The sequence below is a fragment of the Tachyglossus aculeatus genome, chromosome 5 (assembly GCF_015852505.1).
Source record: "Tachyglossus aculeatus isolate mTacAcu1 chromosome 5, mTacAcu1.pri, whole genome shotgun sequence".
Classification (NCBI taxonomy): Eukaryota; Metazoa; Chordata; class Mammalia; order Monotremata; family Tachyglossidae; genus Tachyglossus; species Tachyglossus aculeatus.
In genome coordinates, this window is record NC_052070.1 from 98,432,033 (window position 1) to 98,459,117 (window position 27,085).

Genomic DNA, 27,085 nt, shown 5'->3' on the forward strand with positions numbered 1-27,085 from the left:
GGCACAGATAAGTTGTGACTTTCCCAAAGTCACACAGCTGACAATTGGTTGAAGCAGGATTTGAACCCATGACCTCTGACTCCAAAGCATGGGCTTTTTCCACTGAGACACGCTGCTTCAGTTTTAAGCATTTGCTGTATGACAAGCACTGTACTAAGCACTGGGGTGGATAAAAGATAAATAGATCGGACACAGTCCCTCTCTCACATGGGAGAATAGGTATTCATTCAATCATATTTTTTCAGCACTTACTGTGTGCAGAGCACTGCATTAAGCACTTGGCACTGTACTAAGCACCTGAATCTCCATTTTACAGATGAGGACACTGAGGCGAGGAGAAGTGAAGTGACTCGCCCCTAGTCACAGAACAGGCAAGTGGCAGAGCCGAGATTAGACCCCCAGGTCCTCTGACTCCCAGATCTGTGGTCTTTCCTCTAGACCATGCTGTTTATAGCACACTGGTAGTGGCACATGGTTGGCAGCTGTTGCTTCATATCAATAGTCCTGGGGCCCTGAAGTCTCTCTCCCTCCTCCTGCTCTCGCTTCTCTTTCCAGTAGGGCATCATACCAGTCACTGTATTTCTGTTTGCTTCTGAAGATGAAACCAGTTCTTTGTGCTATCCATTTGGATTCCCATGCCCCTCTATTGTCTGAGGCAGGGACTTCAAAGGATACAAGCACTGGGAAGGCTGTTGATGGTTTCACCTCTCAGTCCATATGCAGTGTGGGAAACACTCTGCCTCAGACTTGGTGGAAACAGCCCTAGCCTATGGTGCCCAGTGATTTTATTTTCCCTGACTGACTCCCGGCCTTTCTTCTAACTCCACTTGGATTTGGTGGTTAAGACTTCCGCCAAGCTGGAGAAGCAGCATGGCCTAGTGGATAGAGCCTGGTCCTGGGAGTTAGAAGGACCTGGGTTGTAATCCTGGCTCCACTACTAACTTGATGTTGTGACCTTGGCAAGTCTCCTAAATTCTCTGTGCCTCAGTTACCTCATCTGTAAAATGAGGATTAAGACTGTGAGCCTTATGGGACAGAGACTGTGTCTTACCTGCTTAGATTGTATCTACCCCAGTGCTTAGTACAGTGCCTGGCACATAATAAGTGCTTACATGCCATAAAAAAAAACCCTGTAGCATTAATTGGTGTGCAACAGATGCAGTTTTTCTGACCTCTGGCCCCACCTGCTGTCTCCCAGTGTGACAGTGAAGGGAATTTGTGGAGGAAATGAAGCAATTTCTGCCCAGTGAGAATCTGGAAAAGTCCCCACGAGTCATTCTTTGGAATGTGGACTGCTGCCACTGGGGCTCCCATTCCTAGTCATAATCAAACAGTCAATCCATCAACGGTATTTATTGAGACATTACTGTGTGCACTGTACTACACCCTTGGGAAAGTACCATATACCATCGATTGACTAACTGCCCACAAGGGATCTACCATGCACAGGGGAAAGAGATATTAAAATAAATTGCAAATAGAGGAATCAGTAGAAAGTCATTAATTAATCATTGATATTTATTGAACAATTCCTCATGCACAGTACGGTACTAAGCACTTGGAAAAGTACAATACAACAGAGTTGGTAGATGCAGTCCCTGCCCAAAAGGAGCAGACAATAAAAGTGATTAGGGCTGAGGGAAATAGTAGAGTATAAAAGTATTTACATAAGTATTGTGGGGCTGAGGTGTGTATCAAAGAGCTGAAGGGGTACAATCAACACAGAGGAGAGGGTGGATAGGGGAAATTGGGTGCTTAGTTTGGAAAGGCTTCTAGGAGGAGATGTGATTTGAGGAGGGTTTTGAAGGTGGGAAGAATGGTGGGCTGTCAGATATGAAGGAGGAGGGAGCTTCAGGACAGAAGGAGGACGTGGACAAAGGGTTAGTGGAGAGATAGACAAAATTGATGTACAGAGAGCAGATGTTAGAGGAGTAGAGCGTATGGGGTGGGTTGTAGTAAGAAATCAGGGAAATGAGCTGAAAGGGACAGAGCTGATTAACTGCAAACAATCAAAGTTTTTGAGGAGTGGGAAGAAATTGACCAAACAGTTCTTCAGAATGATCCAAGCAGGAGAATAAGGTATGGACTGGAGAGGAGAGTGACAGGATACAGGGACTTCAACCAAGGCCGATGCAGTAATTAAGTTGGGAAATGATGAGTTCTTGTATCAGCACGATATCAGTTTGTGTGGAAAGGAAAGAATGGATTTTAGAGATGTTTTGAAAGTAGAACCAGCAAGATTTTGTGACAGATTGAATGTATGGATTGAACGCAAGAGATGAGTCAAGGATTATGCCAAGGTTACGGGCTTGTAAGACAAGGAGGATGGTCTACAGTGATCAGAAAGTAAGGGGGAGGATAGGGTTTGAGTGGGAAGATGAGTAGTTCAGTTTTGGACATGTTAAGGTGGAGATATAGGTGAGATATCCAAGTAGAGATGTTCTGAAGGCAGAAGGAAATACGAGTCTGCAGAGAAGGAAGGTGATCAGGGCCAGAGAGATAGATATGGGAATCACCTTCAAAGAGATGGTAGTTGAAGCTGAATGAACTCTCAGAGGGTGTGTGGGTGTAGATGGAGAAAAGAAGGAGACCCGGAACTGAGCTTTAAGGGACTCTCACAGATAGAGAGTGGAAGGCAGAGGAGAAGCTTGTGAAAGAGACAGGAGCAGTCAAGAGAGATAGGAGAATCAGGAGAGGACAGTATTGGTCAAGTCAAAGGTGGTCAATGTTTCGAGAAGGGGGTGATCAACAATGTCAAATGCAGCAGAAAGGTAGAGGAGGATTAGGATGAAGTGGTGACCACTGGGTTTGATAAGAAGAAGGTCACTGGTGACCTTAAAAAGGGCCATTCCATGGAGTGGAGGGAATTGAAGCCAGATTGCAGGAGATCGAGAAGAGAGTTGGAGGAAGTTAAGATAGGGAGTGGAGACAACTTGCTCAAAGATTTTGGAGAGAAGTGGTAGGAGGGAGTTGAGGCAATAATTGCAGGGAGTCCTGCATTCCTTGGAGAGTTCTTTGGGGATAAGGGATAAGTGGGAATGCTTGAAAGCAGTGGGGAAGGAGCTGTTGGAAAGTGAGTGGTTAGGGAGGGGGCAATTGCTTTGATAAGGTGAGAAGGGATGGGGTCAGAAGCACATGTAGAGGGATAGAATATGAGAAGAGGTGGGAGAGCTCCTGAAATACTGTTGGGAAGGAAGGGAGCAGGGAGAGGAAGGGAGTGTAGAGGAGCAGGGGAGATTTTAGGGAGACCGCACATAATGGTTTAAATTGTATCAGTGATGTATATGGCCTAGTCTTTAGGGACAAGAGCTGAGTGGGGCAGGGGGTTTGAGGAGGGAGTTAATAGTTAATAGTTGCCAGCTGCTGTGGGCAGTGAGCATGAAAGTCAAATTTTAAAGGATATGTCTGGCAAATGAGAGGGCAGAATTAAAGCAGGTGAGGCTGATGTTCGATTTCTTCCAGAAGCGCCACAGTTTTGGCCCAAGAGTGGAGAAAGCATACTATGGAAGTGATCCTTATCTGTGGGTTGGGGGTGTGAGGTCAGCAGAGTAAAAGGAGAGCAAGAGAATTAGCTATTTACATAAAACCCTCAAAATGGAAGCTAAGGACACTCCAACAGCCTCTTCAGTCCATCAGTCAATAATATTTATTGAACACTTACTGTGTGCAGAGCCCTGTACTAAGCTCTTGGAAGAGTAAGTAGACACGTTCCTTGTCCACAAGGAGCTTCCAGTCTAGAGGGGGAGTTTACTGTCTAGCCTCGTTCTAGCTAGCCAAGGGAGGGATCGGAGAGATCAGTCAGTTAATCAATTTATTGAGTGCTTACTGTGTGCAGAGCACTGTGTTAAGTGCTTGGGAGAGTACAATACAATAAAGAGCAGACACATTCTCTGCCCACAACGAGCTTGCAGTCCAGAGGGGGAGACAGACATTAATGTAAAAAAATAAATTACAAATATGTACATAAGTGCTGTCGGGTTAGGAGGGGGGATGAATAAAGAGAGCAAGTCAGAGCGATGCAGAAGGGAGTTGAAGAAAAGGAAACGAGGACTTCGTCAGGGAAGGCCTTTTGGAGAAGATGTGCCTTCATTAAGGCTTTGAAGTTGGGGGAGAGTAATTGCCGGGTATTCATTCAATAGTATTTACTGAGCGCTTCCTGTGTGCAGAGCACTTTACAAAGTGCTTAGTAATAATAATGATGATATTTATTAAGCGCTTACTATATGCCAAGCACTGTTCTAAGCGCTGGGGTAGATACCAGGTCATCAGGTTGTCCCAAGTGGAGCTCAAAATCTTAATCCCCATTTTACAGATGAGGTAATTGAGGCACAGGGAAGTGAAGTAACTTGCCCAAAGTCACACAAGTGACAAGTGGCGGAGCCGGGATTAGAACCCATGACCTCTGACTTCCAAACCTGTGCTCCTTCCACCTAACCACACTGCTTCTCAATCCAGTAATTCAGTCATGCTAGGATGAGTGATGTATTAACGTGGTAGCAGTTTAGATGGAGAGGAAAGGGTGGATTTTAGCACCCTTTGTGAAGGTGGGAGGGCATTCCAGGCCAGAAGAAGGATGAGCACCTGAACAGAGAGGCTCATGGCTGATGACTTTCCTATGGAAGATGGGGCAGAACAGAACAGAATCCTCAAATTCTTCTTCCTTGCCATCTCTGGAACTGACCTAGCTGAGAACACATAATAATAATAATCGTGGTATTTGTTAAGTGCTTACTATTGTGCCAGGCACTGTTCTAAGCACTGGGGTAGATACAAGATAATTTGGTTAGACTCAGTCCCTGTCCCACGTGGGGCTCACAGTCTTAACCCCCATTTTACAGATGAGGGAACTGAGGCACAGAGAAGTTAAGTGATTGGTCCAAGGTCACACAGCAGACAAGTGGTGGAACTGGGATTAGAACCCATGACCTTTTGACTCCCAGGCCCATGCTCTATCCATTAGGTCATGCTGCATGAAATGGCAGCAGTTGGGGAACAGGCCAGCTTATTGAATCTCCCATCAGATGCTGCCCTAAGTCAGGGTAATTTGTCTTCCCAGCCTAGGTACAGAGTCTCTGTAGAGTGATGGAGGAGGGGGGAGTGGGAACCCTAAGGAAAAGAGGTTGATAATAGGCTGGCCATTTTTTTTTTCTGAAAACCAGGCTGTTTGTGAGTAGCAGAAGAAAGAAGTTTTGTGCAAACCTGTTCTGTTTTTTTTAAATATGCGGCAGCCATTTAAGTCATCTTCTCCTTTCCTGGCTCACCAAAAGATCACTCTCTTACTGGCAGTTATTTCTGGACCCTTTGCTCAATTTTACATTTATTTTTTGAGTCGTCTGCTTTAAAGAAGTCTTCTGAACAAAACCTGACCATTTTATAAACATGAAGCAATGATAGTGCTCTGCATATGGGTCTCATTAATCCTTGCATGTTTGGAAGTCATCTCTTAAAGAGGAGGAAAGGTCTTCCAGAGCACAAATTGTCTCATAGGTCAGGGGTTTACTGAGCTGAGTGGCCTTTCATTTGAGGTAGAAAGAAGGAAATGGCAGAACAGTTCCCTTCAAGTGTTCTGTTGACGATGAAAGCTTTTTGGGGGTGGGGTCTAGAAAATCAATCTCTCTCTCTCTCTCTCTCCCTACCCACCTTCTCCATCTCTCTTTCCCTCTCATCTCTCTCTCTTCCCCCCCTTATCCATCTCTCTCTCCCTCTCTTCCTCCCTTTCTCTATCCCTTCATCTTTCTCTCTCCTCCACCCTGTCTCTTTTGTGGTACTCTATTAAGCTCTGTGTGCCAGACATTGTATTAAGCACTGGAGTAGGTCTAAGCTAATCAGGGTAGACACAGTCCGTGCCCCCACGTGTCCCATAGTCTTAATTCCCATTTTTCATATGAGGTACCTGAGGCTCAGAGAAGTGAAGTGACTTGCCCAAGATCACACACCAGACAAGTGGCAGAACCAGGACTAGAATCCATGTCCTTTTGACTCCCCAGACCATGCTGTATCCACTAGGCCACTCTGTATCTCTCTGTCTCTCTTCCTCACCTGTTCCTATTCCCTCTGTCTCCTCTCCCCCTCATTCCCCCACTTTCCTTTCCCACTGCCTGCTGGCATGTCCCTGAGAAGCTCTACCAAAGTGAGTGCCTGTTTGTGTTGAGCCAGAAGCATTTGGTAACTGGGGCAGACTATTCATTCATTCATTCAATCATATTTATTGAGTGCTTACAGTGTGCAGAGCGACTGTACTAAGCGCTTGGTTCCACATTTTACAGGAACCCACACAGATCCAGGGCAGGAAGGAGAAAAGGGGTGTGATGATGTCATATGCCATCTTGTGGAGGTGTCCCCGAGGCCACCAGAATGGGGGACTCTTGCTCTCCCCTTTGCCCTCCCCCTCGCCAAGGCAGAGGGAGGCTAGGTAGGCACTTTAAAGAAAAATACTGGATCTAAAGACATCCAGTGCCTTAAATATTCCAGACTGGTGACAAGCCAGCAGAAAAGTTGGGCTGTCTGGAATAAAACAGTATGACTAGTCACCCACTGGCCTACTCTTGACTTCTGCCGTTGAGGAAGCACCAGACACTTTTAAAGGTCAGGATGTAGTTTAGCTACAGGTTAGGTAGAATGTATCCGGCAAGTATGCTGTCTAAGAAAATCCTACAGCCCAGAACTTGCTCACCTGCCTAGAGTTTGGAGCAAGCTTGATGTCAGGAATTGGTAGCTGGAGGCAGTACCTAGAGTGCGTAGGAAATGGTGGTGGAAGGTTTTTTTTTCTTTTTTCCAATGTCATTTGTTAAGTGCTTACTATGTGTCAAGCACTGCTCTAAATGTTGGAGTAGATACAAGTCCATCAGGTCGGATATTCTCCCTGTCCCACATGAGGCTCATAGTCTAAATAGGAGGGAGAACAGGTATTGAATCCCCATTTTACAGTGGAGGACACTGAGGTGCAAAAAATTTGGTGACTTGCCCAAAGTCACACAACAGGCAAGTGGTGAAGATGGGATTAGAAACCAGGTCCTCTGACACCCAGGCCTGTGCTCTTTCTACTAGGTTATGCTGATTCTCAAGTTCGAGGACATTTGAAATCCAGGGTCCCTAATGCTTAAGCTTTTTGAAATACAAATTGGGGAGATTTGAGCTGAGATGATCAGAAGCCAGGAACTCACAGACCAAAGGAAGATACTACTGAAGATCAGGAAGATAGTTTCAGTACAAATGCCTTAAATCTCAATTTGGAGGAACTCTGGGTTTCATATTATCTTTTTCTTTCTAGACAGTAAGCCTGGTGTGGGCAGGGATTGTCTCTCTTAATTGTCTGAATTGTACTTTCCAAGCGCTTAGAACAGTGCTGTGCACACAGTAAGCACTCAATAAATACGATTGAATGAGTGAATATTTGTTAGGTGGTAACTTTGTGCCAAGCGTTCTTCTAAGCACCGAGGTAGATCCAATATAAGCAGATTTAAAGAGTCCCTATCCCACCCAGGCATAGTCCAAAGGGGAGGGAGAACAGTTATCTTATCCCCATTTTTACAAATGAGAAAATAGGGGCACAGAGAAGTTTAAGCGACTTGCCCAAGTATCCCACAGTAGGCGATTGGTGGAACCAAGATTAAAGCTCAAATCTCCTGACACCCAGACTCACGCTCTTTCCACTAGGCCATGCTACTACACATTGTAGCTTTCATTGCCCTACAGAGAGGAGGGAAAAAGCATTCTCCTCTTCCAGTTGGGGAAACAGAGGCACTAATTAGAAATATCTTAGCTGAAGTCACAAAGTGATTCTAGATTCAAATCCAGATCTTTGATTCCTCACACAATGTTTTCTACCTATCATTATTGTCTCCGTGACACAATTTGTTCCCAAGGGAAAGCTGGAATGCTGCATGTTATCCTTCACATACCTCAGCAGGAGCCAATACATGGTGCTCCTTGGAGTAATCGTTAAACTAAATACATTTATCTCAACTGAAACTGTCAGCATCCCCTAGTGCAGATTAGTCTTTAATAATTGACTGTTCTTTTGTGGGACATTTATCTCATTGTGGGCAGGGAATGTGTCTACCAACTCTGTTTTATTGTAGTCTCCTAAGCACTTAGTACAGTGTTCTGCAGACCTTGAGCACTCAATAAATACCACTGAGTGATTGATTATCAAGGGCCACTAGTGATATTTCTCATATTTTCTAGGGCTCCAAGAAACGACTCTGCATAGTCTAAAGTCCTTCAGGCAGCCAATTTGTCAGTTATTCAACACTAGGAAAATTTGTCTGCAGAAAATTCATTCATTGAAAATAAATGTCTGTGTGCAGGTGTGTTTGAGAGGCTTGAGAAGGAATAAAGAAAAATCTGGGGCTCTACAGAGTTGAGAGCGTGGGATTGCTGGCTTGCTGTTCCCTTCAGATTTTTCCATTCCCAAGGGTATCTTGAACGATAAAGGATGAGCCTCCTGGGTATAAAAAATGTAAAGGATCATTGTAGGTAAATTCAGAGCTCTGAGAGGAGCTCATTTCTATTATCTGCTAGCTTCAGGGGCTCCAGAGCTTATACTTATCAGTGACAGCTGATTCCAATTATCAGCATCTGAGATCTGAAAAATGGATCCTAGGTGAGCAAAATGACATTTCCTGGACCTGCTCTTTAAGGGCAGTGAATCAAAATGTGTCTGGACATGCAGTCTTGTATTTACCCTTCAAGACGTTCTGCCCCAACACTGATTGGTGTTTGAGGAATTTGGCCTTCAAGACGTTCTGCCACAACACTGATTGGTGTTTGAGGAGGCTGCTGGGAAAGACGGAAACTGCTGGAACAGTTTCTTAATGGGAGGGCCAGTCAGACCCCTGTCATGTGAGGTAGTCTGGGTTTGTTTGTGGTGGGTGAAGCTGGCGAAAACCCCAGTGCCTTAGGAAGCTGAATCACTTCTGGCTCCTGTTTGCTGCCTGTTTTGTTGTTCGGTGGAGCTCTGGAATCTATAAGGACTGGAAGCTCATTGTGGGAAGGGAACATATCTACCAACCCTGGTATATCATATTCTCCCAAGCGCTTAGGACAGTGCTCTGCACACAGTAAGCATTCAATAATCTTGGGTGGAATGGGAAAAGAGTGGGTATGTGATCAGCAATCCCAAGAGTTTTATGTTCCCTCTTGTCCACCGCAATTACTGTTTTTGAAAAATTGGCACTGTACTGACCAAATATTGGTGGGAGAGACTGCCCCATGAAACAGAGTTGGAAACACTGGCAATCCACAGATAAATGCTTAGCTCCAACTTTCTATTGAAATCACTAGTGCAATACCACAGTTACTGTTTGCACAAAAATTCATGAAGAACAAAGGTAAAGGTCTGTCTTTGGACTAGTGCATAGTGCCTGGGCCTGGAAGTAAGGAGGACCTGGGTTATAATCCCCCCTTCTGCCACTTGTTTGCTGTGAGACCTTGGGCAAGTCCCTTCACTTTCCGTGCCTCAGTTACATCAACTGTAAAATGGGGATTGAGACTGTGAGCTCCACATGGGACCTGGACTACGTCCAACCCGATTTGCTTGTTTCCACCCCAGTGCTTAGTACAGTACTATGTACTGGAACATAGTAAGTGCTTTAACAAATACCACATTTTTTTTTAGTGAAAAATTGCAAAAAGGGAGAAAAATAAAATAGTGCTGTCCCCAGTACTTGATCTCTTTCTGGTTTCAGGTGTAGCTGTGATTTTTTGCTAGTGTTTGTCATCTCTTTATTATTTGTGGTCATAATTGTGCCATAACAAAACAAGATCTCCTAAGATTTTGATTTTGTTATAGTATTTGTTAGTCATTTACTATGTACCAGGCACTTTACTAAACTCTCAGGTCGACACAACCTAATTACACAGGACATCCCATCCCCTTACTGTAGGGATTCCTCAAGGGTCAGTTCTTGGTCCCCTTCTGTTCTGTATCTACACTCACTCCCTTGGTGAACTCATTCGCTCCCACAGCTTCACCTATCATCTCTATGCTGATGACACCCAAATCTACGTCTCCACCCCTGCTCTCTCTCCCTCCCTCCAGGCTCGTATCTCCCCCTGCCTTCAGGACATCTCCATCTGGATGTCTGCCCACCATCTAAAACTCAATATGTCCAAAACTGAACTCCTTATCTTCCCTCCCAAACCCTGTCCTCTCCCTGACTTTCCCGTCACTGTAGACGGCCCTGCCTTCTTTCCGGTCTCAAAAGCCCGCAACCTTGGTGTCATCCTCGACTCCGCTCTCTCGTTCACCCCACACATCCAATCTGTCACCAAAACCTACCGGTCTCACCTCCACAACATCGCCAAGATCCGCCCTTTCCTCTCCATCCAAACCGCTACCTTGCTGGTTCAATCTCTCATCCTATCCTGACTGGATTACTGCATCAGCCTCCTCTCTGATCTCCCATCCTCCTGTCTCTCCCCACTTCAGTCTATACTTCACACTGCTGCCTGGATCATCTTTGTGCAGAAACACTCTGGGCATGTTACTCCCCTTCTCAAAAAGTATGGCAGCAAGGAAGGTTCCAGCAAAGAAGTCCCCGACCATGGACATTTTACAGATGAGGAAACTGGGGCACAGAGAAGTCTTGACTTGCCTAAGGCCACACAGCAGTTAATTGGCAGAGCCAGGATGAGAACCAAGGTTCTCTTACTCCCAGGCCTGTGATATTTCCACTAGGCCATGCTGCTTTTCAAAATCACCCAGGGAGCTCCTGAAAAGTCTTCTGGAATCAATCAATCAATCAATCGTATTTATTGAGCGCTTACTGTGTGCAGAGCACTGTACTAAGCGCTAGGGATGTACAAGCTGGCAACATATAGAGACAGTCCCTACCCAACAGTGGGCTCACAGTCTAGAAGGGGGAGACAGAGAACAAAACCAAACATACTAACAAAATAAAATGAATAGAATAGATAGGTACAAGTAAAATAAATAAATAAATAAATAAAAGCAGTAATAAATATGTACAAACATATATACATATATACAGGTCCTGTGGGAAAGGGAAGGAGGTAAGATGGGGGGCATGGAGAGGGGAATGAGGGGGAGAGGATGGAAGGGGCTCAGTCTGGGAAGTTCTCCTGGGGGAGATGAGCTCTCAGTAGGGCCTTGAAGGGAGGAAGAGAGCTAGCTTGGCGGATGGGCAGAGGGAGGACATTCCAGGCCCGGGGGAGGACGTGGGCCAGGGTCGACAGAAGGGCTGAGTAGGTGCGAAGCCCCTACTGGGGCTTGGGGCTTCTGGAAGCCCCAAGAAGGTGTCTGATTAGAGTAGATGATAACCTACAGCCAAAATGAACTCGTTCTAGGCAGGGTGGCCATTTATGTTGTTTTATACCAGACAGTCCTTTGTCAGTAAGTGATCTGTCCCCTGTGCAATCCCGATGCGGCACTGGGTTCCTTACTGTCCCATGTTTTCATTGTATATGTGCTACCTCCCTCTGAGGGCCTTGACTCCAGTTGTTAGATCCTCAAGGTTCAGAAGTGGCACCCGGTTATATAGAAACCAGGAAGGGGAATGCAATGGCACTGGAGCAATTGAGAAGGGTTAGAGGTCCCGCCAGGGACTCCCTCTAGGTTCTGCATATTTATTTTCAACTATCCTTATATTGCCATTATGTTATATTGTGTAATGAAAGTCTGTTGCTTCAAGATCAGCCAAGTGGTGTCCGGATTGTCCACTACCTTCAGCAGTCCCCCTGGTTGTGGGTGAGCTGAAGCTGTTAGCTAGATTAGCGCAGCTTTTAGGCAGGGCCTCCCCTCCCCTAAGTAACTTCCTTTACTTTGCCTATGTCTGTGATCTTGTTTGCCTGCTGAATTAAGCTTGTAATTACAGAAGGAAGGGATCATTCCTGATTCTGTTTTGAAGTGTTCCAAACATATGGCAGCCTGAAGTGTTTTGAAGTGTTTGTAATGATCCATGAATACATTACGGGATTATAATAATAATTATTGTTATTATTTCCAACTCCTCCTCTGTACACCCAAAAGGGAGAATGGACTGGTGTATACCTGGAAGGCTATCCTTGCTCTGAGAAAGAGTGTAGCCAGGGTGTGTTGGGGGCTAGAACTGGTGGCCAGTGATGATTGGTGATTCTCCTGCTCACCCAGCAGCCTCCCAGCCGAACCCTAACAGAAGCTTTGGAACTTTAGAGAAGCAGTGGGGCCTACTAGAAAGAGAGAGGACCTGGGTTCTAAACCTGATCCACCACTTGTCTACTGTGTGACCTTAGGCAAGTCACGGAGAAGCAGCGTGACTCAGTGGAAAGAGCACGGGCTTGGGAGTCAAAGGTCATGGATTCTAATCCCGGCTCCGCCGCTTGCCAGGTGTGACAAGTCACTTAACTTCTGTATGCCTCAGTTACCCTATCTGTAAAATGGAGATCAAGACTGTGAGTCCCACGTGGGACAACCTGATCACCTTGTATCCCCCCGGCGCTTAGAACAGTGCTTCGCACATAGTAAGCGCTTAACAAATACCATCATCATCATCATCATCTTGGTCCCCTTCTGTTCTCTATCTACACTCACTCCCTTGGTGAACTCATTCACTCCCACGGCTTCAACTATCATCTCTGCGCTGATGACACCCAAATCTACATCTCTGCCCCTGCTCTCTCCCCTTCCCTCCAGGCTTGCATCTCCTCCTGCCTTCAGGACATCTCCATCTGGATGTCTGCCTGCCATCTAAAACTCAGCATGTCTAAGACTGAACTCCTTATCTTCCCTTCCAAACCCTGCCCTCTCCACGACTTTCCCATCACTGTTGACGGCACTACCATCCTTCCTGTCTCACAAGCCTGCAACCTTGGTGTCATCCTCGACTCCGCTCTCTTGTTCACCCCTCACATCCAAGCCATCACCAAAACCTGCCAGTCTCACCTCCGCAACATTGCCAAGATCCGCACTTTCCTCTCCATCCAAACCGCTACCCTGCTCGTTCAATCTCTCATCCTATCCCGACTGGATTACTGCATCAGCCTCCTCTCTTATCTCCCATCCTCCTGTCTCTCCCCACTTCAATCCATACTTAACACCGCTGCCCGGGTCGTTTTGTGCAGAAATGCTCTGGGCATGTTACTCCCCTCCTCAAAAATCTCCAGTGGCTTCCAATCAACCTACGCATCAGGCAAAAACTCCTCACCCTCGGCTTCAAGGCTCTCCATCACCTCGCCCCCTCCTACCTCACCTCCCTTCTCTCCTTCTACAGCCCAGCCCACACCCTCCGCTCCTCTGCCACTAATCTCCTCACTGTGCCTTGTTCTCGCCTGTCCCACCATCGACCCCCAGCCCACGTCATCCCCCGGCCTGGAATGCCCTCCCTCCGCACATCCGTCAAACTCGCTCTCTTCCTCCCTTCAAAGCCCTACTGAGAGCTCACCTCCTCCAGGAGGCCTTCCCAGACTGAGCCCCCTCCTTCCTCTCCCCCTCTTCCACCTCCCCATCTCCCCTCCTTACCTCCTTCCCCTCCCCACAGCACCTGTATATATGTACCTGTATTTATGTTTGTATGTATTTATTACTCTATTTATTTATTTTATTTGTACATATTTATTCTACTTATTTTATTTTGTTAATATGTTTTGTTGTCTGTCTCCCCCTTCTAGACTGTGAGCCCGCTGTTGGGTAGGGACCGTCTCTATGTGTTGCCGACTTGTACTTCCCAAACGCTTAGTACAGTGCTCTGCACACAGTAAGCGCTCAATAAATACGATTGAATGAATGAATGAATGAATGAATGAATCGTCTGCCCCGGTTGCTCCTCCCCCTACAATCAGTCAATCTGTGGCTTTTTATTAGGCACTTACTATGTGCACAGCATTGTACTAAGCACTTGGGAAAGTGTATTACCATAGAGTTGATAGACTCAATCCCTGCCCACAAGGTGTTTATAGTCTACAGGGGACACAGGCATTAAAATAAATTACTGGTAGGGGAAATAGTAGAGAATATGAATATGGGGTGTGACGTGGCCTAAAGGAAAGAGCCTGGGCCTGGGAGTCAGAGGACTGGGTTCTAATCCCAGCTCTGTTACTAGCCTACTGTGTGACCTTGGTCAAGTCACTTCCCAGTGCCTCAGTTTTCTCATCTGTAAAATGGGTATTTAATGCCTATTCTCCCACCCGCACTTAGATTGTAAGCCCCATATGAGGCGGGGGCTATGTCTGGCCTGATTAACTTGTATCTAATCCAGCACTTAGAACAGTGCTTGACACATAATACATGCTTAACAAATATAACAATAGGAATATTTCAAACGTAAGCATTCTGGGGCAGACACTCCCACCCCAGGGAAATGGAACAGAGATGTTGGACCCCTTAACAAGAAGTTCCAGGCCCCACAGCTATGCTTTTCAGGGACCCCGCTCCCATGCATGGATGGGAATAGCTAGGGTTTTCATTTCATTTCATTTCCATTGCAACATTTGTAAATTTTCCAAAGGCAGCAGTGTGTAAGCTTAGTAGCCACAAGGAATAGTTTCCCTGGTGATCCAGTACGTCTTGTCAAAATACTCACAGTCCAAGAAAAAATTTTTAAGTCCAGCTATAAAAATCCACTTGCTATGGGTTAAATTACAGGCACAGTCTGTCCTTTTTCAAAACTATGATTTAAAAAATACCAGAAAAAGCCATCTGTCAAACAAACACAAGTTGCCTCGTCCCACACACCCCCACATTCACACTTGGACACTGAGAGACCTTTCGATGGTTGCCTCTGTTAATGGAGTGCTCTTTTTTCATCACAGATTATGACAAAGAGATTTTTGGTGTGTGTGGGCAGGGCTGAGGCTGCAGTGTGCACATATACGACGGCTCTTCCTTCCATGATGTCTTTGTCACTTGCATAATACTTTGCTGCTTTCTACTATGCATTTAACCTGCAATTTTTTCCATAACTTCTGCTCAGAGAAGCCCTCCTTCCCTTCCTCTTACTGATCCTTCTGCTGCTGTTGTGTCATAATCTATGTGCCAGGCACTGTAGTAAGCGCTGGGGTAGAAATAAGCTAATCAGGTTGGACACACAGTCCCTGTCCATGTGGGGCCCACAGTCTTAATCCCTATTTTCTAGATGCGGTAACTGAGGCACAGAGAAGTGAAGTGACTTGCCCAAGGTTACACAGCTGGGATTAGAACCCAGGTCCTTCTGACTGCCAGCCCGGTGCTCTATCCACTAAGCCATGCTGCTAAGTGACATCAATTGAGGCCAAATTTTCTCATGTCTTTAAAATGTCCATTTGGTATTGGGAAACATTGTCCAGTTGGGCCCAGCCTAAGCTACCTCTGGCTTCCCGAAGCAGCAGACTCCACCCTTGGAAGGAAACATGCTGCCATTTGTTTCCTCAGAAGTCATTGCCTTCGAGTTTTATGGAATGTCACCTGGGATTGGGCTTGAGACTGTGGGAGAGAGTTTCTCAGGTTTATCTATCCTCCATCTTGTCCATTTCCTTGCCAGAGCCCAGGTTGTGTCTACCCCACTACCCTCCCATTGCTGTTTATACACTGTTAATTTGCAGTTCCCTTTTGGTTGGCGGTCCCACACACCCTTATCGAAGGTGAGCTTGTAGAGACCTGTGTGCAGTGGGAATCAGCAATTTCCAAAGCAGGAAGTCGGTCAGTCAGTAGTATTTATTGAGCACTTATTGTGCGCAGAGCACTGTGCTGAGTGTTTGGGAAAGTACAATAAACCATAAACGGATGCATTTCCTGCCCACAACGAGCTTAGCTCTAGACCTCTTATCACCTGCTTTCCAGAAAGACGTGATGGCAGCGCTTCTTGAGAGAATCTAGATTAGTCAATCAACAGTATTTATTGAGTGCATACTTTGTTCAGTGTACTGCACTAAACATTATGAGAGAGAGCAATACAATAGAGCATGCAGACAAGCTTATCTTCTGGGTGACCTTGGTCAAATCACTTCCCTGTGCCTCTGTTACCTCATCTGCACAATGGGGGTAAATACCATGAGCCAATATGGGACATAGTTTGGGTCCAACCTGATTAGCTTGTAGCTCCCCCAGCCCTTAGTACAGTGCTTAGTACATAACAAGTGCTTAACAAATACTATAAAAAAGTTAAATTTTTTAAAAAATCCCTGCCCAAAAGACATTTGTAGTCTGGATCTTTAGTAAATTGTGGAGGCCTTCCATCTTCCATTCTTCCTTCCATCCTTGCAGGGAGCAAGGGAGCTTAGCAACCACAAAACAACTTATACAGTACAAACATTTTTCTAGGAGAGAAATGGAAACTCATGGACAGATAGTGAGCATGTAAAAATCTGAACATTTTACATTGAGTACAGTTCTGACCAGAAACATCCTAAGGAGGTTTTACTGAATCTTTATTATTATTTGCCTTCACCCTTCAATGTTCATTTCTCCTTCTTCATGTTTTTTTGCTTAATCCAGTGTCTAGAAAGAAGCCCTTAATGGAAAAATCTCTCCCAATTCCTGGAAAGGTTGAGTGGTCATTTTCCAGGAAAGCCATATTTCTAATAAACCTTCTCCCTCCGGATGGGCAGTTTCACCTCAGTTCTAGTTAAAAGGCAGGATATGTTTTAAAATGATGAAATTTCAATTAACTGCTTTGGGCCCCCTTAAAGTAGATTCTGGAAATAACAGATCCAATTTCTGCATGGTAAAACCCAGAGCCAAGAGGAAGAACAATTTAGACTCTAAGTGATATGAGCTGACTACGCTTCACTGTCCCTGCTTTTAGTTCAATCTCGCCTTCAAGTATTGCTCTTTTCAGTGCTCTCTTCCCTTCTTGAAGTGTTTGGACCTTTTGAAATTGTTTTTCAACAAAGTCCAGAGGAGGAGTCCTGGAAAAAAAATTAAAAATGAAATAATTCTGTCTTTAATCATCCTCATTGGATGGTCTGTATTTGGAAGATGTATGTACTGGACAAGTTTGCTATCAATGATTGTTCCAACGGACAGCAGCATTAAAACAGAATAACGGAGGAAAAATAGCAAGTTTGCAGGGTATTTTTAACATTTATTTTTTTTCCATTTTTTACCTTTGACGTCAAAGTGAGAAAAAAAGACACTAACAAAGGCATAAAATAGCATGAAAAGTGGTTTTGCTTATTTCCGAAGTGGCCATCTTCAAGGGCTGCTTTTAAACATAGATCATTGGGCAAGCAGAAGCAATTCTTGCCTCAAATGACTGTCCACTCTACAGACAGGGGCTGTTGCAGGAGATGTGGTCGAGTTCACTCATTCTGAGGTATTTTTAAGGAAGAGGGGACTGTGTTTTCAGCTGAAGTAAAGTCAGCTGAAATATGAAGTAATGTCTGGTGTGGGAGGCGTTTCCATCTGTCACCCTTGGTGAGTACTGAGGGATTAATTGTTTTCAGAAAGTGTAAGTTGTAGTGATCAAAAGAACCCTCTAGTTTCACAGCCCATTTAATCGAAGGACACCCTTGCTGTCTGGACTATCCAAGATAAAGGATGGTTTATCATGTTTCCTGGTGAGTTTGACTCTCTGTGGTTTCACTGAGGTATTTTCATTCACATCTGTAGCAAAATTTGGGAAAGATGTCTAGGGGAATGAGATACAAATTGCCTTTCTTCGAATTCTAACCCAGAATTTCTGAGTCCTGTGACATTCAGGTGAGCAAAACTCTAGCATTTCAAGGACCTTCCGACTGGAATGGTTTGGGCAAAATTTGGGGTGTAGATGACACCCCCTGCCTCTAAGATTTGAAGGGCTTTGCTGAGTGGTCCCTGTTTCTGTTCCGGAATGCACACTGGGGGAAGCTAAAAAACCTGGTCTAGACCAGCAGGAGTGAGGTAAATAAATGTTTAAATCTTCTTTGTGTTTATTTCCTGTGCTGAACTGGGAGCCAGCTGCCTTTAGGGACCTCTGCCCACTGCAGCCCAGCCCTCAACAGCACAGAGGGAAGTGAACAAGCAAAGAATAGTGACTTATTTTGGGAGGTAGTGGTATGAGCAAATGGACTTGGCTTGCTGCCATGTCTGTGGACCTGGATTCCAAAAGATGTCCCAAGCCTGCACTGTGCTCTAACTCCTTTACTGAAACCAGAATAACTCTTGGCATATAGGGCCACAAACCAAGAGGGTTCTATATCAGTCAAAATTCATTTTCCATCACTGGCATTTAGAAAGGGTGTTCTTAACCCGTAAGCCAATGGCCTAGTGGAAGGAGCACTGGCCTGGGAGTCAGAGGACCTGGGTTCTAATCCTGTCTCAGCTTCCTGTCTGCCGTATGACCTTGGGCAAGTTGCTTCACTTGTCTGTGCCTCAGTTACCTCATCTGTAAAATGGGAATTAATACCATGAGCTGATTATCTTGTATCTTGGTACGGTGCCTGGAACATAGTAAGTGCTTAAATATGATTTTTTTAAAAAGGCACTGAACAAATGTAATGATGATGGTGATGATGATAAGAATGAAGCAACAATCCCTTCCTTCTTAACCCTTCATAGCTATACCCATTATCCCTTTAATAGGGAATGAATTAAAGCTTCTTGGTGGTGCATAGTTTGTTCAAATCCAAAATATGGCTCCTAGGGAGTGTTGTGCTATGCATACAAACTGTATATTGGCCTAAATAACACAAACAAAAGTTCCTGGGCTAGCTGTTGGTAACTTTAAACTGTATATGGTACCAAATCTTTTTGAATGCATGCATATATTTCCCAAATGGCCTGTTCTGTGCTGAAATCTTCTTGGTTTAAGAACTTGGCTAACCTCTCTGGGACCCCTTTATATGTCCCTCTCACAATCCCAGTAGTTTATAGCACTGCCAAATTAACTGGCAAGAGGCTGTAATATTTTTATAACACTTGGTGTTCAACATTCAACTGTGCGGCACTTGCCATTTGAGGCAGAGAACAGTGACGTTGACCCTTTCCTGCTAGTCATGGTTTCCTTGTCACTGAGAAGGGAAAGAGGTGGTTTTGGTAGATTTACAGATTATACAATGCATGCAATCAAGTCTGAAAGAGAGGGAGAAAATAGCCTCATTAAAACACACATACACACACACATACACAGAAAAAAAATAAACCCTTAAGACCTGTTGCCATTAGCTTCGGTTTGGAAATGAAATGATTGGTTTGCCATTTTCAAAATCTCAACAGAAAAGCTGTTCATTCATTCCAGATGTTTCCAATAGAAAGCCTGGAATTGTCGCATCAGCAGCGGAGTGGTGGATCAGCGGCAGAGGGGAAGGCCAGAGCGTTGATTTCACTAGCTCTCTGTACCAGGGTAGTTGCTTTGAAAAAGAGGAGCCCGTCAGCCAGGCAGGAAGCAAACACCTCCACTTAGCTCCCCCACCTTGGCAATACTGCTTGGGGGTAGGATGGTCCCTGTCAGTGAGAGGAGAATGGGAAACAGCCCACTTCCTGCCTCTGACAGTGCTGCCAACAGACCATCAGATGGGTAAAGCTGGCAAGAAGTTCCCAGATGGAACTGGTGCAGTTGTGAAATCAAACACAAAACAAATGTGTAAGCTATTTCAGTGGCCGGCAGAAGCAAAACCCCGGGGGCTAGGGGATCAGGATGGTTTGACACCATCCTCAGCCTTCCAGTGCATGTCGGAGATCCCTGGGAATGGGGAAAGAAACATTTGACTCTAATTAAGATTGGTGGCGTGTAAAGGGAAGAAGTCAGGTATATTGAGCCGAAGTTGGGGTCACCCTCAAACCCCTGCCTGTTCCCCGGGCTGTGGAGTCCCCGAGGATGGAGAGTTGGATCCTCAAGGGGTCATGGGTTTGAATCCTGGCTCTGCCAGTTGTCAGCTGTGTGACTTTGGGCAAGTCACTTAACTTCGCTGTGCCTCAGTTCCCTCATCTGTAAAATGGGGATTAAGACTGTGAACAGTGCTTTGCACATAGTAAGTGCTTAATAAATGCCATTATTATTATTATTATTATTTTCAAAACAGATAATGTCAGTCAGAACAGTGCTTTTCACATAGTAAGCACTTAGTAAATACCAACATTACTATTATTATTTATTGAGCACTTTGTGCAGAGCAGTGTACTAAATATAACAGTGTTAGCAGACATATTTCCTGCTCACAGTTAACTTTTTTTATGGTATTTGTTAAATGCTTACTATATGTGAAGCACTGTTCTAACTGCTGCGGTAGACACAAGCTAATTGTTTGGACACAGTCCCTGTTCCACATGACTCTCACAGTCTTAATCTACTTTCTACAGATTAGATAATAGACATAGTGAAGTGACTTGCCCAAGGCCATGCAGCAGACAGGTGGAGGAGCCAGGATTAGAACCCAGGTACTTCTGAATCCCAGGCCAGTGCTCTGTTCTCTGAGGCACTGTTTCTCTATCAATCAATCAATCAATCAATCAATCAATCGTATTTATTGAGCGCTTACTATGTGCAGAGCACTGTACTAAGCACTTGGGAAGTACAAATTGGCATCACATAGAGACAGTCCCTACCCAACAGTGGGCTCACAGTCTAAAAGGGGGAGACAGAGAACAGAACCAAACATACCAACAAAATAAAATAAGTAGGATAGAAATGTACAAGTAAAATAAATAAATAAATAAATAAATGAATAGAGTAATAAATATGTACAACCATATATACATATATACAGGTGCTGTGGGGAAGGGAAGGAGGTAAGACGGGGGGATGGAGAGGGGGACGAGGGGGAGAGGAAAGAAGGGGCTCAGTCTGGGAAGGCCTCCTGGAGGAGGTGAGCTCTCAGCAGGGCCTTGAAGGGAGGAAGAGAGCTAGCTTGGCGGATGGGCAGAGGGAGGGCATTCCAGGCCCGGGGGATGACGTGGGCCAGGGGTCGATGGCGGGACAGGCGAGAGTGAGGTACAGTGAGGAGATTAGTGGTGGAGGAGCGGAGGGTGCGGGCTGGGCAGTAGAAGGAGAGAAGGGAGGTGAGGTAGGAGGGGGCGAGGTGATGGAGAGCCTTGAAGCCCAGGGTGAGGAGTTTCTGCCTGATGCGCAGATTTCTCTATATTACAGTCTAGAGATTGTCAAGATCCCTGCTGCTTTCCTTGGGAGGTAACTGCAGGCATGCATTTGACTTCAGTTAGTCAGTAGGCCTTACTGAGTGTCTTGTGTCTACAGAGCCATTTTCCTGGTGCTTGGGAAGGTACCTTGGGTGCTTGGAGAAGAAGCATGGCCTAGTGAATAGAACACAGGCCTGGGAGTCAGTAGGACCTGCGTTCTAATTCCGGCTCCACCACTTGTCTGCTGTGTGACCTTAGGCTAGTCACTTTAGTTCTCTGGGTCTCAGTCACCATCTATAAAATGGGGATTAGGACTGTGGGACAGGGACTATTCATTCATTCATTCAGTTGTATTTATTGAGTGCTTACTGTGTGCTGGGCACTGTACTAAGCACTTGGGAAGTACAAGTCGCAACATATAGAGACGGTCCCTACCCAACAACGGCTCACAGTCTAGAAGAGGGAGACAGACAACAAAACATGTAGACAGGTGTCAAAATCGTCAGAACAAATAGAATTAAAGCTATATGCACATTATGAACAAAATAAATAGAATAGTAAATATGTACAAGAAAAATGACTAGAGTAATAAATCTGTACATATATATGTACAGATTTATTATACATATATATATATAAGTGCTGTGGGGAGGGGAAGGAGTTAGGGCGGTGGGGGGATGAAGAGGAGGAGAGGAAAAAGGGGGCTTAGTCTGGGAAGACCTCCTGGAGGAGGTGAGCTCTCAGTAGGGCTTTGAAGGGAGGAAGAGAGCTAGCTTGGCAGATGTGTGGAGGGAGGGCATTCCAGGCCAGGGAAGGATGTGGGCTGGGGGGTCGACAGCGGGACAGGCGAGAACGAGGCGCAGTGAGGAGGTTAGCAGCAGAGGAATGGAGAGTGCGGGTTGGGCTGTAGAAGGAGAGAAGGGAGGTGAGGTAGGAGGTCCAATCTCATTACTTTGTCTTCCTCCATGCTTAGAATAGTGCTAGACATATATTAAGTGCTTAAATACCATCATTATTATTGTTGTTACATTAGAGGCAGAAGATACAATCCCTACTGACAAGGATTTTATAATACAACAGAGGAGCTTCTTGCATACATAGTTTCTGGAAGTCTCACAGAGGTGCTGATCAGGGCCCTGGGTGACTTGTGTGGCTGAATTCTAATAGGAATAATTGTGGTATTGTTAAACACTTACTGAGCTAAGCACTGGGGTAGATACAAGGTAATCAGGTCCCACGTGTTTCTCACAGAGCAAGTAGAAGAGAGAACAGTTATTGAATCCCCATTTTACAGATGAGGGAACTGAGGCACAGAGAAGTCAAGTGACTTGCCCTAGGTCACACAGCAGACATGTGGCAGAGTTTTGATTAGAACCCAGGTCTCTCTGACTCCCTGGGTTCTGACTGCTGGAGACTATCCCCCCTCCCCCCATCCCAACTTTTTTTTTTCTTTTTAATGGCATATCTTAAGCACTGTAATAAGCACTGGGATAGATACAAGGTAATCGGGTTGGACACAGTTCCTGTCCTGCATAGGGCTCACAGTCTTAATCCCCATTTTACAGATGAGGTAACTGAGGCACAGAGAAGTGAAGTTAGTGACTTGCCCAAGGTCACATAGCAGACATGTGGTGGAGCCAGGATTAAAACCCAGATCATCTGACTCCCAAGCTGATGCTCTTTTCACTAGGCCATGCCGTCCCTTGCCAGAGACAAGATTTTTATGGTTCCAGTCCAGCTGGGGACCTGGTTTGGATAGTGTGGCCTGGGGAGAGTTGGAAATCAAGAGTGGAAAGGCTGCTCATGGGAATGGAAAGTAATAACAGCCCTCATGGACTCATGCAAACCTCGCTTACAGAAGGACACTATGGTGCAGGTTGGCGGTGTTTCTGGTGTAAGAAGGGAGAGGTGGAAGGATTTATTATGGCATTGGATGGAGGGTGAAGATAGAAATCTGAGCTGGATCAAGTAGATGCACGACACGACCTGAGCCCCTAAAAAAGAGATGGCTTCCCTGTCCCCCAGGTCATCTCCACCCAAAGTAGTTAATATAAGACTTTTTCCTCTCCTAGATATCTTGGTACTTTGAGAATTTGGAGGAGAATGAAACATCCAGTGGCATTGTCATTTTGCTTTTGCTCTGCTGCTTGTTGACTTAAAAGTGACCTTTTTTTTCCTCTTCTCAACCCTCTCACCCCTCCCAAAATCTATGTCCCTTCCCCCCAACCCTGATCCATTTTAAGCGCTGAATGAGAGAATGTCTGAAGAGAGGGAATTCTGGAACAGTTCAGCCCCTCGAGGGCTGGAGGAGATGGGGGCTGGATGGGAGTTCGAACCATCGGAAAACAGGAAGCCATGTGGCAGGGCCCACTCGGAGCCCAGCTGATATGAATGAAAGCATTGATGGGGGGTGGGGGAAGCTTGTGGAATTAGAAGACCACTCATTCATACAGGCACACCCACGCCCACCCCACTGCTCTTCAGTTTCTGCTTTTTTCAAAAAATGTCATCCCTTTCTCACAATTCTTGGCCTTAATGCTCTGAAAAGCCAGTTCAAGTACAATTCTTTTGTTGTCCAGGTCCTGGAAATCCCGAGCCCCAAAAAAGCTGTTGCCACCCTCCTTTCCCCTTCTCCTCTCCCCTCAATTAACCCCTAGGCTTTCAAGAGGCCCCTGTGCACCTCAGCATCCTTTCCTATTTTAATCTGGGGGAGAGGATGGATTGCACAGATTTGCAGTCCCTCACGGCACCTCTTCCTGGCTTCTTCCTCTCCGCCCTCCATGATAATGCTGCATGGACAAGAAAGAAATCACACCAGCTACTTCTTGTGGCCCCCTCTAGAACCCTTGCGAATGGGCTCAGTCTGAGGAGAGGAAGCCGCTGGAAAAGGAAGCCCAGCCTTTTTTTTTTCCTTCCCCCCCCCCTTCTCTACCCCGCCTCTGAACAGAGATGAATCATGTTCCCACAACTGCAATTAAGTTCTTCAAGTCTCCACGACTGCTGGAGGAGCCGTGCGGAAAGGAAAAGTAGTGACGTCCTGGGGGGAGAGGGGGAGCGAGCAAGAGCGATCAGGAGGAGTGGTCGTGCCTCTTTTATCCCCTAAGCCACCCCCCCAACTCCATTTTACCCAGGGCTGTTATTAGAAATTTTAAACTTAAATCCAAACCTACCGTCCCAGCCTAGCTAGCGTTAGGCAGCCTGCAGGAAAGCCTTATCCAGGAGGACGATATCCTGGCTTTTTATGCCTTTTCACGGAGGAGAGAGGGAGGTCTGCACTCTCTAAAGAGCTGGCTTTCGTGCACGAGCTGGATTTCAAGCGAGTGGCATCATTCTACATGTTTTCAAGCCGCCTCTCTTCCTCTCTGGTTCTCATTTTTCCCGGGCGGACAGTGGAGCGAGTGGGTCTTGTTCCCGCCGGCTTCTCCTGGCTGGCTGCTCTGCCTCCGGCACCTGGCTGCATTGCTCCGTCCTCCCCGACGTGTGCTCAGAGAGATCCTCCCCCTTGGAGGCTGCCCGTTCCCCCCAGGTTGCTGGCTCGGGGTTTCTGAAGGCGGAGAGAGACGGATCCCCCCTGGGCTCTGGACGTCCTGAATTGCCGGAAGAGTTAGCAGCCAACGACCCTGTGGCACTGGGGGCTTGACTTCCCTGGCCCTTCCTGGCCCAAGAGCTCTGGGGTGATCCTGGGGCAGCGGCTTCCCCCTTGGCTCACCCAGGCTGCTTGGAGCCTGGTGGGACCCCCATCCCCCGCTGGAGTTCATGGTGGGACTTGCAGAGACCAGCCCCGTGTCTCGCTTTCCGCGTACCTGGAGATCATGTACGAGCGACACAAGAGACGGTACAGCTTGTGTGACATATCCAAGGTCGACAGGACGGTGGATGTGGTGTTGCTGAAGGTAGGGCCGGGGGAGGGGTCATGGGGTCATTCCCAGGAGTCTGCGGTGTCCCCATAGGATGTTGGGATCATGGGGTGGGTAGGCCCAGGCCCTTCTGGATGGAGCCAGTCGGAAACAGTATTGAACCATCTGCCTTTGGAAGTGTGTGTTTTCAGAAGATTTCATGTTGCTTCTTGCCTGCAGAGGAATCAGTGTGATTTAGCCCTCAGTTGCATTCCCTGGGGAACATTCTGCTTTGACGTTGTGTTTTTTGAAGTTAAGATCTCCCTGCTCATCCTCCTCTGCCCCCAGTGATTGTTTCTGAGAGGGGTGGATGGGGAGGGAAGAGAAAACGTACAGAATTTTCCTTAGGAGGATATTGAGGGTCAGAGCAGCCTTCTCTGTTTGGATGTGGCAGGGTTTCATGTGAGGCCTCAGACTCTGTTACTCACCTTGTTTGTTTGTTTTCCCATTCGAAGCTTATTTTGCCCGGTGTGATTGGGGATGTGAAGGCGGAGCTTCTCGGTGGCTGATTGCTCAGCCGGCCAGCCTTGAATCCAAAATTAGCCAGGACTCCGGCTGATCGGGAAGATGGCAGGCTGGGAAATCAACTCCCTAAGGCTGGGTGGAAATTGAAAGCCAGCCAGGTGACTTCCCAAGCCAAAGTCCCTTCGGTACCTGAGCGGCTGCAGAGATGGGCCACTTTTGAGGAGGAGGGCAGTGTGGGTGTCGGTCGTTCTGGTGAAGGGGATCCTGAGAAGGTTTTGTTTGTGCCTCATTTATTCAACATTAAAGCTTAGCCACGCCTTTTCTCCTTTCTGGAAGGAGGAGAATGTGCTTAGGGTGAGGGGACTGAAGAGGGGCTCTCCGGATGGTTTGGCCAGGAGGAGTAGAAGATAAGGCAGAACCTCTCCCCATTTTTCCCTAAACTTTGCTGGGTAATCCACTGAGCTTTCAGACCCGCTAAAATGGGTCTGCTCCTTGAGGGAAGGATCATGTCTGCATATTTTACTATATCACACTCTCTCAGGTGCTTAGTACAGTGCTCTGCACACAGTGAGCACTTGATAACTACCGTCAACTGAATGACTGAGACCAGCCCTGAGGTCAGCCTCTGACTTGCCGCCAGTTCCCGGATTCTGTTTCTCTTGAGATTCTGTGAAAAGCCATTTCCTCTGGGAAATTTCAGCAGATGATTCTTTTTTTTTTTCAACTTCCTGAGTAATGCTGTTGTTGGAATCTGTTTTTAAGTACTTTTTCATACTTTTCTCCACATTTTTCTCTTTAAGATTAGAGGCCAAAACACCTCTGTCTAGACATCCATGGAGCAAAGGCATCCACAGGAAATAATGCCAACAAATTTAGTACCACTAGACTATATAGCCAGGCAGAAATGCCTGAGCAGTGGAATTCATTGTGACGGCTCTCTGCACAGGAAAATTAAGCGTTCATTAGTTAGACCATCAGGCAGATCTTCCAAAGGACTGTTCTTTGTTATGAATAAGTTTGATTTGGGAGTCCCAAGGTCTGTATGTTCCCAGTAGGGCTTTTTTTGGTTTTGGGGGGGTTTTAGCGGTTCTCCAGTACTTTTGGAAAAATGGACTAGAAACTCGTACTATGTGGCCTAATTTCCAAGATGTAGTCACCCGTTTCTGTATTTGTGTATGGACATGGGGAAGGGAGGAGATTTGCATAAATATGTTTTGTGGCACAAAAGTTCATGTCATACAGTTCATTTTGTATTAGTGGTAGTGATTGTATTTATTAAGCATTACTCAGAGTGAAGCTCTGTACTAAGCTCTGGAAAAATGTACAGGGATTAAATCTACACCTTGGCCTTTGAGGATCTCATAATCTGAGGAGAAGCAACATAGCCTAGCAGAAAGAACAGGGGCCAGGGAGTCAGAAGGAGCTGAGTTCTAATCCAGACTCCATCACTTGTCCTGCTGTGTGACCTTGGGCAAGTCACTTCACTTTTCTGTGCCTCAGTGATCTCATCTATAAAATGGGTATTAAGACTGAGCCCCAAGTGGGAAAGGGACTGCGTCCAACTTCATTAGCTTGTATCTGCCCAAGTGCTTAGTATGGTGCCTGCCCAGAGTAAGTGCTTAACAAAAGCTATCCAAATAAATAAATAAGTGAAGTGGGGGTGGTAACAGATGCAATGGAAAGACAAAGAGAAAAGTAGAAAACAGCAGTTAAAGACATGAATATGTGTCACAGGAGTCCATATGGGGACTCTTCACCA

General features: G+C 46.0%; 1 protein-coding gene across 9 annotated transcripts in view; it reads left to right on the forward strand.

Moving 5' to 3' along the window:
- The window catches only part of AKAP13 (A-kinase anchoring protein 13), a 324,907-nt gene that overhangs the window by 153,931 nt on the left and 143,891 nt on the right, over nucleotides 1-27,085 (forward strand). The window contains exon 1 of one of the 9 annotated variants that reach the window (XM_038746258.1): nucleotides 24,662-24,858. The exons of 7 other annotated variants lie outside the window; for them this stretch is intronic. In XM_038746258.1, the coding sequence (XP_038602186.1) occupies nucleotides 24,778-24,858 (81 nt within the window). In that variant the 5' untranslated portion in view covers nucleotides 24,662-24,777. Of the gene's footprint in view, nucleotides 1-24,661; nucleotides 24,859-27,085 lie in introns of those variants that run through there. One more of the 9 variants, XM_038746259.1, reaches the window with a different exon arrangement.